The sequence below is a fragment of the Schistocerca nitens genome, chromosome 10, assembly GCF_023898315.1.
Source record: "Schistocerca nitens isolate TAMUIC-IGC-003100 chromosome 10, iqSchNite1.1, whole genome shotgun sequence".
Classification (NCBI taxonomy): Eukaryota; Metazoa; Arthropoda; class Insecta; order Orthoptera; family Acrididae; genus Schistocerca; species Schistocerca nitens.
The window spans coordinates 82370523-82384774 of NC_064623.1; the positions used below are offsets into that span (position 1 = coordinate 82370523).

The 14252-nt window shown below is 39.0% G+C and overlaps 1 protein-coding gene across 1 annotated transcript in view; it reads left to right on the forward strand.

Annotated features, from left to right (window-relative positions):
- LOC126210423 (chymotrypsin-like protease CTRL-1) overlaps positions 1-14252 on the forward strand; it is a 142316-nt gene that overhangs the window by 46722 nt on the left and 81342 nt on the right. The window contains exons 2-3 of the mRNA XM_049939654.1: positions 12603-12795; positions 13366-13589. Coding sequence (XP_049795611.1) covers positions 12603-12795; positions 13366-13589 — 417 coding nt within the window. The remainder of the gene's footprint in view (positions 1-12602; positions 12796-13365; positions 13590-14252) is intronic.

Below are 14252 nucleotides of genomic sequence, written 5' to 3' on the forward strand. Positions count from 1 at the left end.
GGTAAAATAGTCCTCCATTCGGATCTCTGGGCGGCGATTACTCAAGAGGAGGTTGTTATCAGGAGAAAGAAACCAGGCGTTCTACGGATCGGAGTGTGGAATGTCAGATCCCTTAATTGGGCAGGTAGGCTAGAAAATTTAAAAAGGAAGATGGATAGGTAAAAGTTAGATATAGTGGGAATTAGTGAAGTTCGGTGGCAGGAGGAACAAGACTTTTGGTCAGGCGAATACAGGGTTATAAATACAAAATCAAATAGGGGTAATGCAAGAGTAGGTTTAATAATGAATAAAAAAATAGGAGTGCAGGTAAGCTACTACAAACAGCATAGTGAATGCATTATTGTGGCCAAGACAGACACAAAGCCCATGCCTACTACAGTAGTACAAGTTTATATGCCAACTAGCTCTGCAGATGACGAAGAAATTGAAGAAATGTATGATGAGGTAAAGAAATTATTCAGATAGTGAAGGGAGACGAAAATTTAATAGTCATGGGTGACTGGAATTTGATAGTAGGAAAAGGAAGAGAAGGAAATGTAGTAGGTGAATATTGAATGGGACTAAGGAATGAAAGAGGAAGCCGCCTGGTAGAATTTTGCACAGAGCATAACTTAATCATAGCTAACACTTGGTTCAAGAATCATAAAAGAAGGTTGTATACATGAAATAGGCCTGGAGATACTAGAAGGTTTCAGACAGATTATATAATGGTAAGACAGAGATTTAGGAACTAGGTTTTAATTTGTAAGACATTTCCAAGAACAGATGTGGACTCTGACAACAATCTGTTGGTTATGAACTGTAGATTGAAACTGCAGAAACAGCAAAGAGGTGGGAATTTAAGGAGATGGGACCTGGATAAACTGACTAAACCAGAGGTTGTACAGATTTTCAGGGGGAGCATAAGGGAACAATTGATAGGAATGGGGGAAAGAAATACAGTAGAAGAAGAATGGGTAGCTTTGAGGGATGAGATAGTGAAGGCAGCAGAGGATCAAGTAGGTAAAAATATGAGGGCTAGTAGAAATCCTTGGGTAACAAAAGAAATATTGAATTTAATTGATGAAAGAAGAAAATATAAAAATGCAGTAAATGAAGCAGGTAAAAAGGAATACAAACGTCTCAAAAATGAGATCGACAGAAGTGCAAAATGGCTAAGCAGGAATGGCTAGAGGACAAATGTAAGGATGTAGAGGCGTATCTCAATAGGGGTAAGATAGATACTGCCTACAGAAAAATTAAAGAGGCCTTTGGAGAAAAGAGAACCACTTGTATGAATATCAAGAGCACAGATGGAAACCCAGTCCAGTTCTAAGCAAAGAAGGGAAAGCAGAAAGGTGGAAGGAGTATATAGAGGGTCTATACAAGGGCAATGTGCTTGAGGACAATATTATGGAAATGGAAGAGGATGTAGATGAAGATGAAATAGGAGATATGATACTGCGTGAAGAGTTTGACAGAGCACTGAAAGACCTGAGTCGAAACAAGGCCCCGGGAGTAGACAACATTCCATTAGAACTACTGACAACCTTGGGAGAGCCAGTCCTGACAAAACTCTACCATCTGGTGGGCAAGATGTATGAGACAGGCGAAATACCCTCAGACTTCAAGAAGAATATAATAATTCCAGTCCCAAAGAAATCAGGTGTTGACAGATGTGAAAATTACTGAACTATCAGTTTAATAAGGCACGGCTGCAAAATACCAACGTGAAAAACTAGTAAAAGTGGACCTCAGGGAAGATCAGTTTGGATTCTGTAGAAATATTGGAACACGTGAGGCAATACTGACCCTACAACTTATCTTAGAAGCTAGATTAAGGAAAGGCAAACCTTCGTTTCTAGCATTTGTAGACTTAGAGAAAGCTTTTGACAATGTTAACTGGAATATTCTCTTTCGAATTTCGAAGGTGGCAGGGGTAAAATACAGGGAGCGAAAGGCTGTGCAGAAACCAGATGGCAGTTATGAGAGTCAAGGGACATGAAAGGGAAGCAGTGGTTGGGAAGGGAGTGAGACAGGGTTTTAGCATCTCCCCGATGTTATTCAATCTGTATATTGAGCAAGCAGTGAAAGAAACAAAAGAAAAATTCAGAGTAGGAATTTAAATCCATGGAGAAGAAATAAAAATGATGACATTGTAATTCTGTCAGAGACAGCAAAGGACCTGGAAGAGCAGCTGAATGGAATGGACAGTGTTTTAAAAGGAAGATATAAGATGAACACCGACAAAAGCAAAATGAGGATAATGGAATGTTGTAGAGTTAACTCGGGTGATGCTGAGGGAATTAGGTTAGGAAATGAGACACTTAAAGTAGTAAAGGAGTTTTGCTATTTGAGGAGCGTAATAACTGATGATGGTCGAAGTAGAGAGGATATAAAATGTAGACTGGCAATGGCAAGGAAAGCGTTTCTGAAGAAGAGAAATTTGTTAACATCGAGTATAGATTTAAGTGTCAGGAAGTCATTTCTGAAAGTATTTGTGTGGAGTTTAGCCATGCATGGAAGTGAAACATGGACAGTAAATAGTTTAGACAAGAAGAGAATAGAAGCTTTCAAAATGTGGTGCTACAGAAGAATGCTGAAGATTAGGTGGGTAGATCACATAACTAATGAGGAGGTATTGAATAGGATTGGGGAGAAGAGAAGTTTGTGGCACAACTTGACTAGAAGAAGGGATCAGTTGGTAGTACGTATTCTGAGGCATCAAGGGATCACCAATTTAGTATTGTAGGGCAGCATGGAGGGTAAAAATCATAGAGGGAGACCAAGAGATGAATACACTAAACAGATTCATAAGGATGTAGATTGCAGTAGGTTCTAGGAGATGAAGAAGCTTGAACAGGATAGAGTGGCATGGAGAGCTGCATCAAACCAGTCTCATGACTGAAGACCACAACAACAACAACAAAACCTGCAGGATTATATTGTGTACAGAAAATGTATGTGTAGTATAGAACACATGACAATTAAAAAGTTGCAAGTTTTATCTGTTTTTTCCCAAAAGTGGGAACAAAAAATTTGTAAATAGGTTTATACATCATCCACAGCATCTTAGCCGTCAAATTTCAACAAAAAAGTTTCATGTTATTGTTTCCTCGTACCCTCCATCATATTATGGAAATTGTTTCTACATCTACAACTACACTGACAACTACAACAATACTCGGCAAGCTAGCTGATGGGGTGTAGTGGATGATACTTCTGATATCACTAACTGAACCACTTCCCTGTTCCACTTGTGAATGGCACATGAGAAGAATGATAGTTGGTGAGCCTCTGTATTAGCTCTAATTTCTCGAATTTGTTCACCATGGTGATGGAGGAAGTATCATGTTGTGTGACTCTTTCCAAAAAGTTGTCTCTTGAAATTTCCTTCATGCACAATGCCTCTCTTCTTGCATCTGCCACTGGAGTTTGTTGTGCAACTCTGTTACATTCTTGCACTGACTAAACAATCCTGTGATGAAATGTGCTACTCTTTGTTGGATTTTTCTCTATCTCTTCTATCATTCCTACTTGGTAAGAGTTGCAGATTGATGAACAATACTCAAGAATTATTGAACAAGTGCCTTGTAAGCCAGTTATTTCATGGATGAGTTACAGTTCCTGAGGATTCTTACAATGAATCTCAGACTGGCGTCTGCTTTTCCTACTATTTGTTTTATGTGGTCATTCCACTTAAGGCCACTCTGGAAAGTTACTCCTAGATGTTTTATGATAGATATCATTTCCAGCAGTTTGTCATCAATAGAGTAGTTGTACAGAGTGACTTTCTTTTCATATATATGCACAATATATTCTATTTATTTATATTCAGTGTCAACTACCAGAGACTGCACCATTCATCAATCATCTGCAGGTCATTCTGCAGAAATTACCTTTTCATCTGTCCATTTTTTCTGTTAATAGCAATGTGTTGAGTTCCATCTGCAAAGAAATCCTGAATCCAGTCACAAATCTGGACTGATACTCAGTTAGCTTGTCTTTGTTTCACTAGATGGCAGTGTGGGACAGTGTCAAATGCCTTCCTGAAGTCAAGGAACTGACATCAACCTGATTGCTGTTCTCTACAGCACTATGGATCACATGGAGGGACAGAGCAAGCTGAGTTCTGCAAGGTCTCTGTTTGCAGAATCTATGTTGATTTTGTAGAGGAGATTTTCACTCTCCAAAAAAGTCATAATTCTTGAGCATAAAACAATGTTCCATAATACTATGAAAGATCGACATTGATGAGTATGCGCATCTGACTTACAACACTTCTCAAAAATGGGAAACACCTATGCTTTTTTCCAATTGCTAGGTACCCTTAGTTGGTCCCCAGTGACCTGTCCAAAGCCTGCGACACAGTAAATCATGACCTGCTTCTCCAAAAATTGGCACGCTATGGTTTTCAAGGCAAATCTCTTAGCTGGATGTCGTCATACTTGGCAAACAGAAAACAAAGAGTACTTATTAACATCAACGGCAAGAAATTTCTCTCTGGCTGGAAAAACACTCAATTAGGTGTTCCACAAGGCTCAATATTAGGGCCACTGCTTTTTCTATATTAATGATATGCCATGTCAGGTGCAGTCTGATACTATCCTCTATGCAGATGACTCAACAGCTGTAGTCTGTTGTAAAAATGAGGTAGACCTAATTCGTCATATTGAACAAACACTTGGGGAAGTGGAGGCATGGGTCAAAAACACTAACTTGACATTAAATTTTACAAAAACAGAAATTGTTCATTTTACCACAAAACAATCTGCACAATCTATAAGTGAAATAAGGTATATGGACAAAAAATTAGAGACAGCAGACTGTGTCAAATTCCTTGGCGTGTTAGTCAATAAAAACCTGTTAAAAACCTGTTATGGAGTCGCCATGTGGACAACATACTGGGTCGACTGAATAGCCTTGTATATATTATGAATATCTTGTATAGTATTACTGATTTAGCTGTAAGAAAAACTGTATATAATGCATATTTTGTTTCAGTCATTAGATATAGTATAATTTTCTGGGGGTCTGAAAAAACAAACTTACTTAGAGCTTTTAGACTACAAAAAAGAATCATCCGAGCAATGGTGGGAGCAAAACCAAAGCAACACTGCAAACCTTTATTTGTAAAACTAGATCTAATGAGCATTCCAAGCATATACATCTATGAAACTCTCACTTTCACGAAAAGAAACCCACAACTTTTTGAGGGCAACTTCTTCTTGCATCAATATGATACTAGACATAGAACGAGCTACATGTTACCTACCCACCATTTAAAATCATATGAAAAAACCCCATACTATATGGGCATGAAATTTGTAAATAAAATATGGAAAGATATGGATGACCCAAATGTAAAAGGTACCAAAAGAGACCTGGAAAAATATCTGAAAGATAAATGTTACTATAGTGTAGAAGATTTCATGAATGGTAACAATGCATTATAATTGTAATTAAAATACCTCTTTGAAGATGTTACACCATGTATATTATTAGTTTATTGTCTATATTTAGTATTGTTATATATAGTGTAAAACTGACAAGTCACCTATGTCACAATCTTTGATTGTATAAGGCATGTTATGTGATAATAAAAATTGAATTGAATTGAATTGAATATAAGTTCTTTCACATAACTGTTGTAGAATCTGAGAGGTGTCTCATCTGCTCCTGATGGGCTTTCCACTAGTAAGTGACTGTAGGTGCTTTTATGTCCTGCAATCAGTTATTCAGTTATCTGCACTATCAACATTCATTTTATGCCAGAACTTTTCCAGTTCTTCAGGGAAAGTCTTCTCATTTTTGAGGCTTCATAGATTATTTTTTAATTAATTAATCAATTAGATATTTGAATATTCCAGAGGTCATAATTGCAGTCCTTTGCTATAATGTAGGATGAATCAGTTTACAACCGAAGACCACATGCAAAGATACGGGTAGGTCTATTTAATTAGAAAAAAGTTTATGGTGAATTCTGATGGCCAGCTGTCATACTACAAGGCAGTTAAAACGACTTTCAAATAATGTAGCAAGTCACTGAGATACAAAGTGTTTTACTTTTAGTGGTAATGGCAAGAACGTTCTAAAAGTCAGTATTGTCTTAGGAAAGAAGGGGGTAAATCCAAGGTTTGCTTCAACTGCTTGCAATACACCTGTTACGTCAGTTGGGTTGTGGCTGCAAACAAGATGAGTTTCTTACTCTGTGTTGCTTTGTATAGTAGAAGTGTCTAGTTTGAAATTTGATAGGTCCTCTTAGGATCTTTAAAAGGTGTGGATCGTCACAGGTTGAAAGTGAGATGCTATCTATTAATCAATCAGCTAAAAAGAGAAAAAGTTATGACAGAATGAGTAATGACTCATGAGCTAAGCAGTGACTGCAAATGCTCGTTATTTGCATGCTTCAAACAGATCAACCCCTTGAAAGAGGACAGCTTATCAATTTGTTAGGTGACTGGAATGACAAATCTTCCTATTTAACCAGCTTTATTTCAGTGATATTAATTGCTTTTAGGAGGCCTAGCATGATGATTCCAATGCCAGAGATTACTCTTTATGCTACATTGCAAGAATCAAACAAAATGATACCATTAATGAAATACCTGATTGCCAAAGGTTTAGATTGTTTTGCGTAGAGTTATAACTTCACTGTTTCAATGTTCGTAAAATTTATGACAATGATATATTTCATACTTACACTCAAGTCTTAGAGAATAAAGAAGCAAATGAAGCTATTATTTTTTTGTACTATTATCTGAGTGAAATCATTGATCCAAAAGTAAGGATTCTTGTAATAGTCTGTGATTCGTGCTCAGGACAGAAAAAGAACTACACATTGTTCATATACTATCAGCATCTTGTTCATATCACAAAGAGATTAAATATTGTCAAAATAGCATTTCCAATAAGAGGACACTCTAATATCAAAGGTGAGAAAAACTTTGGTTTGATAAAAAAGGAAGTTATTGCAGGATCACCAAAATGCTTCTGAAACTGCAAGAGTGAATCCAGTGCATTACAAAGTCATTCCTGTTCAATAAAAAAGTATATGAGATTGAACAACCTTCTTAAAAGCATGTTACAAACCGAAATGTTCTTTCAAGACATGACTGCTCAGAGAAACTCTGATTGTGAAGGAAGGTAAGTTGTTCAAATACAGGTTTACTTACAATAGAGCCTGAGCACCAGTACATTTGAAACATTCTGTTGGTCTACAAGCAGATGTTGAGCCTGAGTATCAATTGCAGAGGCCTGACAAAAGGAACTGTTTGAAAGGTAAATCATGATTTTTTGCAGATATCTAATTCTGGGGTTATATTTTCAGAACTCCTGCCAAGACCTTATGAAAAATATACGGACTTTAAAGAACTTAAACAGTTTGATGTTCAAGGTGCAATAAATTCCTATTCCAGTCGACCATATAATGAACCAAAATTCAAAACTAACAAATAGAAACTTCCAATGATAAACAATTCAAAGATGGGACAAAACTTACCAAAAAGAGATTGACTTACCATGTTCATTTTCTGATAAAGATATATGTATTTTGCCTGTATTGTCTTTTCTATCATATAATTTCAGTGTATTTTTTTCTAATGTATATCCTCTACAACCATTAAACCTGACATCACAATTATATTGGTTACACTTAATAGAAGTGCTTTATGTATTTTTTTGTAATCTTGAAAGTGTAGATCTCCTCTCAGATGTGACTTACCCAATTTTTTCCTTGGGCTCTTCAATTATAATGAAAGTTGGCAGGTAGGTTTGTTGGCAGTGCTAGTGCTTCTATTGATTTGGTACCAGAGCTTCTCAATTGCTTTTTGTCTTTTGTGCTAGTAGTATGAATGGTCTCCAGTTTTGTGGTATCCTGTAACACAGTCACAATGGTCTCGAATATATATAGTGATTGAAAATTTCAAGTACAATACCTGACAAAAAATTGAAGCACACAGAAGATGTGTTAGGATGTCAATCTTTATACACATACACATCATTGGCAGGTATGTAAGTGATTACAGCTGCAATTCCTTGTGACAAGTAGAGTGGCCACCAGGTTACATTAGGCTGGAAAGGGTGTGAATGGATCCGGTGAGCAATCACTGTGAAGGGTGTGGAGTACCACTTAGTTATGTGTTATAATGTTATCAGCACCTGACATGGTTTGATAAGGGCATCATTGTGGATCTTCATTTGGCCAGCTGGTTGAATCATGTACGTATTCAAATTTGTGGGGCATTCGAATGTGACAGTAGCATGATGTTGGACTGCACATTGTAATCTCCCCCTCCTTCCTTCTTCCATCTATTGTACACATTAAACAATGTCCAGTCCAAGTAATTAATAAGCAAAATCTTTTATGAAGATTTGAGAGGAGTGAAGATTACAATAAACTTTCATGTTTGTCATGGCTTGTGGGGATGGCTCCAGTTCTGCTTGTCTAGGGATCTGATTTTTGAAACTGAAAATCTAACATCAGGTTCTCATGGTTGGTCTGAACTAAATAAATTGGAAGAATGTTATTACAGAATTTTTTTATGTAAATACATTTTCCACTGATTTTCTCACATTTTAGTATATAATACAGTATTTTGATTTTTCATATTAACAAAGCTGACATTACATTGTTCATGCCTATTATATAAAAATATGTCCAATCACTTCAGAGCCAAGTTTATGACTCCCACACTCTGCGGAAATAACAATATTCGAAAGGGTTTACTATTTTTCTTAACAAATGAATTCCTACTAGTTTTCGTTACATTATTAATTTCGATTATTATTTCATAAATGAATTCAGAAATAAACATAGTAAACAGTACGGTACATGATTGCATAACTAATAACAGAAATTTTAAGTGTGCAAATAATTCATAATTTCAAATGAGTCAAAAAATAAAATTTAACTGTACATTCAGAACTAGTACTTACCGATTATAACAATGAAACTAATATATTTTTTAAAGTAATTCCTTTTCATAAATTTTAGCTTGGAATCTAGCATATTGTGTATAAAATTGTATGAAAGTTTTCCGAAAGACAACTGAGATAATATTGACCTGTCCAAAATTCGAAAAATAATACTGGTATCGACAACTAATGTTGAGGCAAAGTAATGCTAGAGGAGGATGCCCCATTACAACATGAACGCGAGGTCAGGCACATTCATTGTCAAGATACCGGTTGACCACATCTGACCACCACAAGGGAGAATCACCGTACTGTGCACCGAGCACATTGTAACCCCTTCACATCTATGCCTGCCATCCAAGAACAAGCAATGGAATCTCTGTAATATTTTGTGTCATTTTACGTCTTTGGTCAGGGAGTAGTATCAGTCAGACTAGGGAATTACTGTCCCATGTGTGGGCTGCCATTAATACCACAACACAAACTGTTGCATTTGGAGTGGTGCCATGACTGGGAAGCACTGACTGCTGATGAATGATGATGTCGCATTGTGTTCAACAATTGGATGATCATCATTGGTGAGTAAGGCACCAACCTGGGAAGAGGTCCCATTCTTCCAATGTTTTGGAGAGGAGGCACAATGATGTTATCCCTGGCATCACAGTGTGGGAAGCCACTGGGTACAGCTTCAAGTACAGCTTAAACTTTGGAGTCATGAATAATGGCTTGTTCTGTGCACCTACCACAGACATTCTCCAACAGCCAGTGAAAGGCAAAGGCACCGAGTTCGAGTCTCGGTCAGGCACACAGTTTTAATCTGCCAGGAAGTTTCATATCAGCGCACACTCTGCTGCAGAGTGAAAAGCTCATTCTGGAAACATCCCCCAGGCTGTGGCTAAGCCATGTCTCCGCAGTATCCTTTCTTTCAGGAGTGCTAGTTCTGCAAGGTTCGCAGGAAAGCTTCTGTAAAGTTTGGAAGGTAGGAGACGAGGTACTGGCAGAAGTAAAGCTGTGAGTACCGGGCGTGAGTCATGCTTCGGTAGCTCAGTTGGTAGAGCACTTGCCCGCGAAAGGCAAAGGTCCCGAGTTCGAGTCTCGGTCGGGCACAAAGTTTTAATCTGCCAGGAAGTTTCATATCAGCGCACACTCCACTGCAGAGTAAAAATCTCATTCTGGAAACATCCCCCAGGCTGTGGCTAAGCCATGTCTCCGCAATATCCTTTCTTTCAGGAGTGCTAGTTCTGCAAGGTTCGCAGGAGAGCTTCTGTAAAGTTTGGAAGGTAGGTACTGGCAGAAGTAAAGCTGTGAGTACCGGGCGTGAGTCGTGCTTCGGTAGCTCAGATGGTAGAGCACTTGCCCGCGAAAGGCAAAGGTCCCAAGTTCGAGTTTCGGTCGGGCACACAGTTTTAATCTGCCAGGAAGTTTCAGCCAGTGAAATGTTTGGTAGTGTGCTGAGCACTTACTTTGAATGTCATAGCCAATCCCAACATTAAACACGATCGTAGCAAGTAATTTAGTGAATTTTCTATTCCATTGATTGTGAGTTGTCATCGCTGGTAGTGGTGGTAAATGACAAATTCTGCATAAGTAAGCAAGACACACAGTTTTCATGCTACATATTTTCCTCAGGTGCATATTACAACTGCTGCTTGGAACAGACAACAATGAAATCCCATCCATGTCTCAACTAGTGAAGACTGGTATCATTTGAGAATCATACTATAGTGATTGGGGTAACGCTGACAGCACAGTGCTATGTCATGGACACCCTGCATCCCTGCACCCTCCACAGTCCTCTGATGTGACAGGACTGTGGTGCCATTTTTCAACAGGATAATGCTCATCCACACATGGCATGTGTCTCTAAGAACTGTCAGTGTGATGATGTTGAACTCCTGTATTTGGGACCAATTCAATGCCTTACCAGTGCCACTATCCAGAAGATCAAGAACCATTTACAACAGCTATGAGCAAGCTTGCCTCAGGAGAGTATACAGTGGCTTACGACACCCTCTCCAATCAAATCAGAGCAGGCATCCAGGACAGGGGGAGCGCAGTTTCATTCCAATAAGTGGGACCATACTACCAAGTTCTTTGTAAATATGTATAGATTTTGTAATCATTGAAATATCGTCACATATTCTCTGAATCTGTGAAGTTATGCTTCATTTTCTCCACTCCTTCTTGGTACTTCTCTTCTTTTATCTGGCAGCATCTTAAGAATCTTAATACATTTTCAACAAGGTTCTTTTTACAGTTTTTTCATTAGAATCGGATTTTTGTTTTGTGAATCTTATTTTGTCTCCTGTGGTGGTGGAATTTTCCCTTTCTGTGAGCCCAAATCACATTTATGATTCAGAAAAACTGTGACAGACAATGCACAAGAGGTCTTTATATGCAAGCTGAGGCTGTTGTCTAATTACATACATCACTAGCCTAACTTCTTGGAGACAGTGTTACTCTATTGTTTCCATTTTAGCTCATTATCCATAGTAACTCAACTGTGTCAAATTGTGACAATGGGAATACCTTCATTGAACTACATGTCTCTGACCTTGACACCACTGTATCACCATTATTTAGTAACTTCATGGTATCGTATGTTTCATGTGAATGGGTCATCAGATTATAATAAGACAAATCTTATACCTATAAAAAGCTGAGCATATGTGTGAATGTGGAAGAACTCCTCCCATGTCCCTGAACTGAAGTGGGTCAAATTTGACACACAAACACCTTGCCCCAAGAGGACCAAGATAGGTTGGTTTATAATATTCTAGTGCTAATGTTTATTGGGATACAGACACCTGTGTTTTTTAAGTCCATCTGATAAAGGATGTCCTGCACAACAGGTGTATTGTGTGGGAATAGTACTGACCTGCCTTATTGATCTGCTTTGGGGCAGCCTACATGTGAGGGGCAAGAAATGGTTTTCTCACCCCCAAAATATAGGCTGCCCAGCACAACATGTGTGTTTTGTTGTAATGATGTCAGCCTGCTCTATCGGCATGCTCTGTACGGCAGACTATACGTTATGTGAAAAGAAGGATTTTCAAATTCTTGGCATGCAGGCTGTGCTGCATGAGAGGTGTGTTGTGGGATTAGTACCAGCCTGCTTTATCAACCTCTTTTACAGGGTGTACACATGCGGATGGGCATGCATGTGGGATGGTTAACATGGATAGAGGAGGAGTTGGATAGAGAGAGAGGGCAGGAGGGGATGGATTGAGAGAGAGAAGGCTGGAAGGGAATGGGTAGGGAGATAGGGAGAGGGGGGTCAGGAGGGTCTGTACAGAGAAGTTGGGGAGAGGAGGAGTTGGATAGAGAGAGAGGGCAGGAGGGGATGGATTGAGAGAGAGAAGGCTGGAAGGGAATGGGTAGGGAGATAGGGAGAGGGGGGTCAGGAGGGTCTGTACAGAGAAGTTGGGGAGAAGGAGATGGACAGACAAAAGGGGTTGAAGAAATGGACAGAAAGATGGGAAGGTAGAGGAGATGGGCTGAGAGGTGGGAGGAGAGGACAGATAGGGAGCTGATGGGCAGAAAGGGGGCAGGAGGAGATGGACTAGTGAGAGATGTGCACATTATGTGTGACATACATGTATGAAAGCAAAGCCACAAGGAAAAGGCTAGTCATAAATAATCTTTTTGATATCTTTGTGCTTTGTGTTTATATAAACAACATGCTAATGATAGTGGTTTTGGAGCAGGCTTGGTCATAGTGGAAGAAGAAGATCCTAGAAGATGGGTGTCAGCTGCATACTACACTCCTTCACATTCAGCAAACAGCGGTTCCTGTCCGATGGACCTAGGAAGTGGAAAGAGTCATCCAAAGTGTGTTCCACTGTCATCGTGTCAGTTGATTAGTGATCTGATGGACAGAAGTTGTCTTGCACCTGGAAAGTAAGTAAACATACGAAACAGTATTACAATTTTCGCATCTTAGATGTTAAAAGCAATGGTTTATTGTGTTACTAAAATTTTCATGAGACGTATTTGATTTTACCTGTGACTGAGTTTACTTGTGATAACATTCTTATTGACCTTGATATTATGTGCAATAGTGTCTTTCAGTCAGTCTGTGCAAAAGTGTGCCTCATTTTCAACTGGTAACATATTCAACTCCTATTTGCAATGATACTATGTTGAAGAACTGAGCCCTGAGGGACTGCGTGTACTATCACTGTTTCATTGGAGGATCCGAAAGCTACAGCCTTATTATCAATTTGATATATAAATCTGGTACACTGTTTATGATTCATCAGGTATGCATCTAGAAGTTCCATTGATGCTGTAGGCCAACAGTTTCTTTAAGGGAAGTCTGTGTTTTACTGACTCAAAAGCATACCTCAGGTGAATTTACGCAGTCTGCACCATTCCACAGAATCTTGCCATGTGCTACAAGGCACATGTAAATAAACACTAGCAATCAGCTGACATCTATACAGTTTGTGGTCTGCTACCAACTCACAGGCTGTCAGAGCTGGTGTGCGGCTACCGCGGGACGGAGCCTTTGGTTTGCTGCCCGGCGGCAGGGCTGGACACGGGGCTGCCACCATCACCGACACGGCCTCCTCAGGACTCACCAGTGGTCACCAAACCGACTGGTTTCAGTGGCAAGTGTGGCCAGCCCATTGTCAGAAGCTCACCAGGTGGACTAGGGTCTCAGCCGTGGGTCGCCAGGGTCGGGTTTGTTAGTAAGTGCAGTTTTACAGCTTTTTTTTTAGTAACTTGAGCTAGGTGGATGGAAAGAGGATGATGGATGAGAAGAGGCTGACAAAACAGATTTATAATATACTTGACAGCAGAACAAAAGTTTCTGACAGATGGTTCTTGGAAGAAAGAAAGGGCTTTCAATAGGATGGATTAACACAAGAAGGTATCTCAGAGTGGATAGGAAAATCATCAACTCCTTTACAGGCTTCTGTGATAAACAGAAATGGGACAGGGGATGGACAGAGCAAAGAAGACAGGCTGCCAGAGAAAGAACACAAACATTTTGCACTGCAAAAATGGCTTCCAGTAATGTGTAATTGCCATCTGGTGTGGTCTTTAATGGCCATTCTTGAATTAAAACTAAACTTGATTAACATCCTTCTGTTCGGTGGCTCTTACAGTAATTTTTAGTTTGAAAGTAGGAGGGGTTCTTTACCTCAGTTAGTAAAAACAGAACCCTTATGGGATCACCATGTTGGCCATCTGTCTGTCTGACTTTTCAGACTCATTTTTCTCAGGAATGGATAGAATTATGAATTTGAAATTTATGTCATATACTAAGATCTATGGTCTCTTGGCAGTATAAAAAATTTAAGCTTCAAAGACAACAAAATCAAAAGATACAGTCATTTATGTCACATATT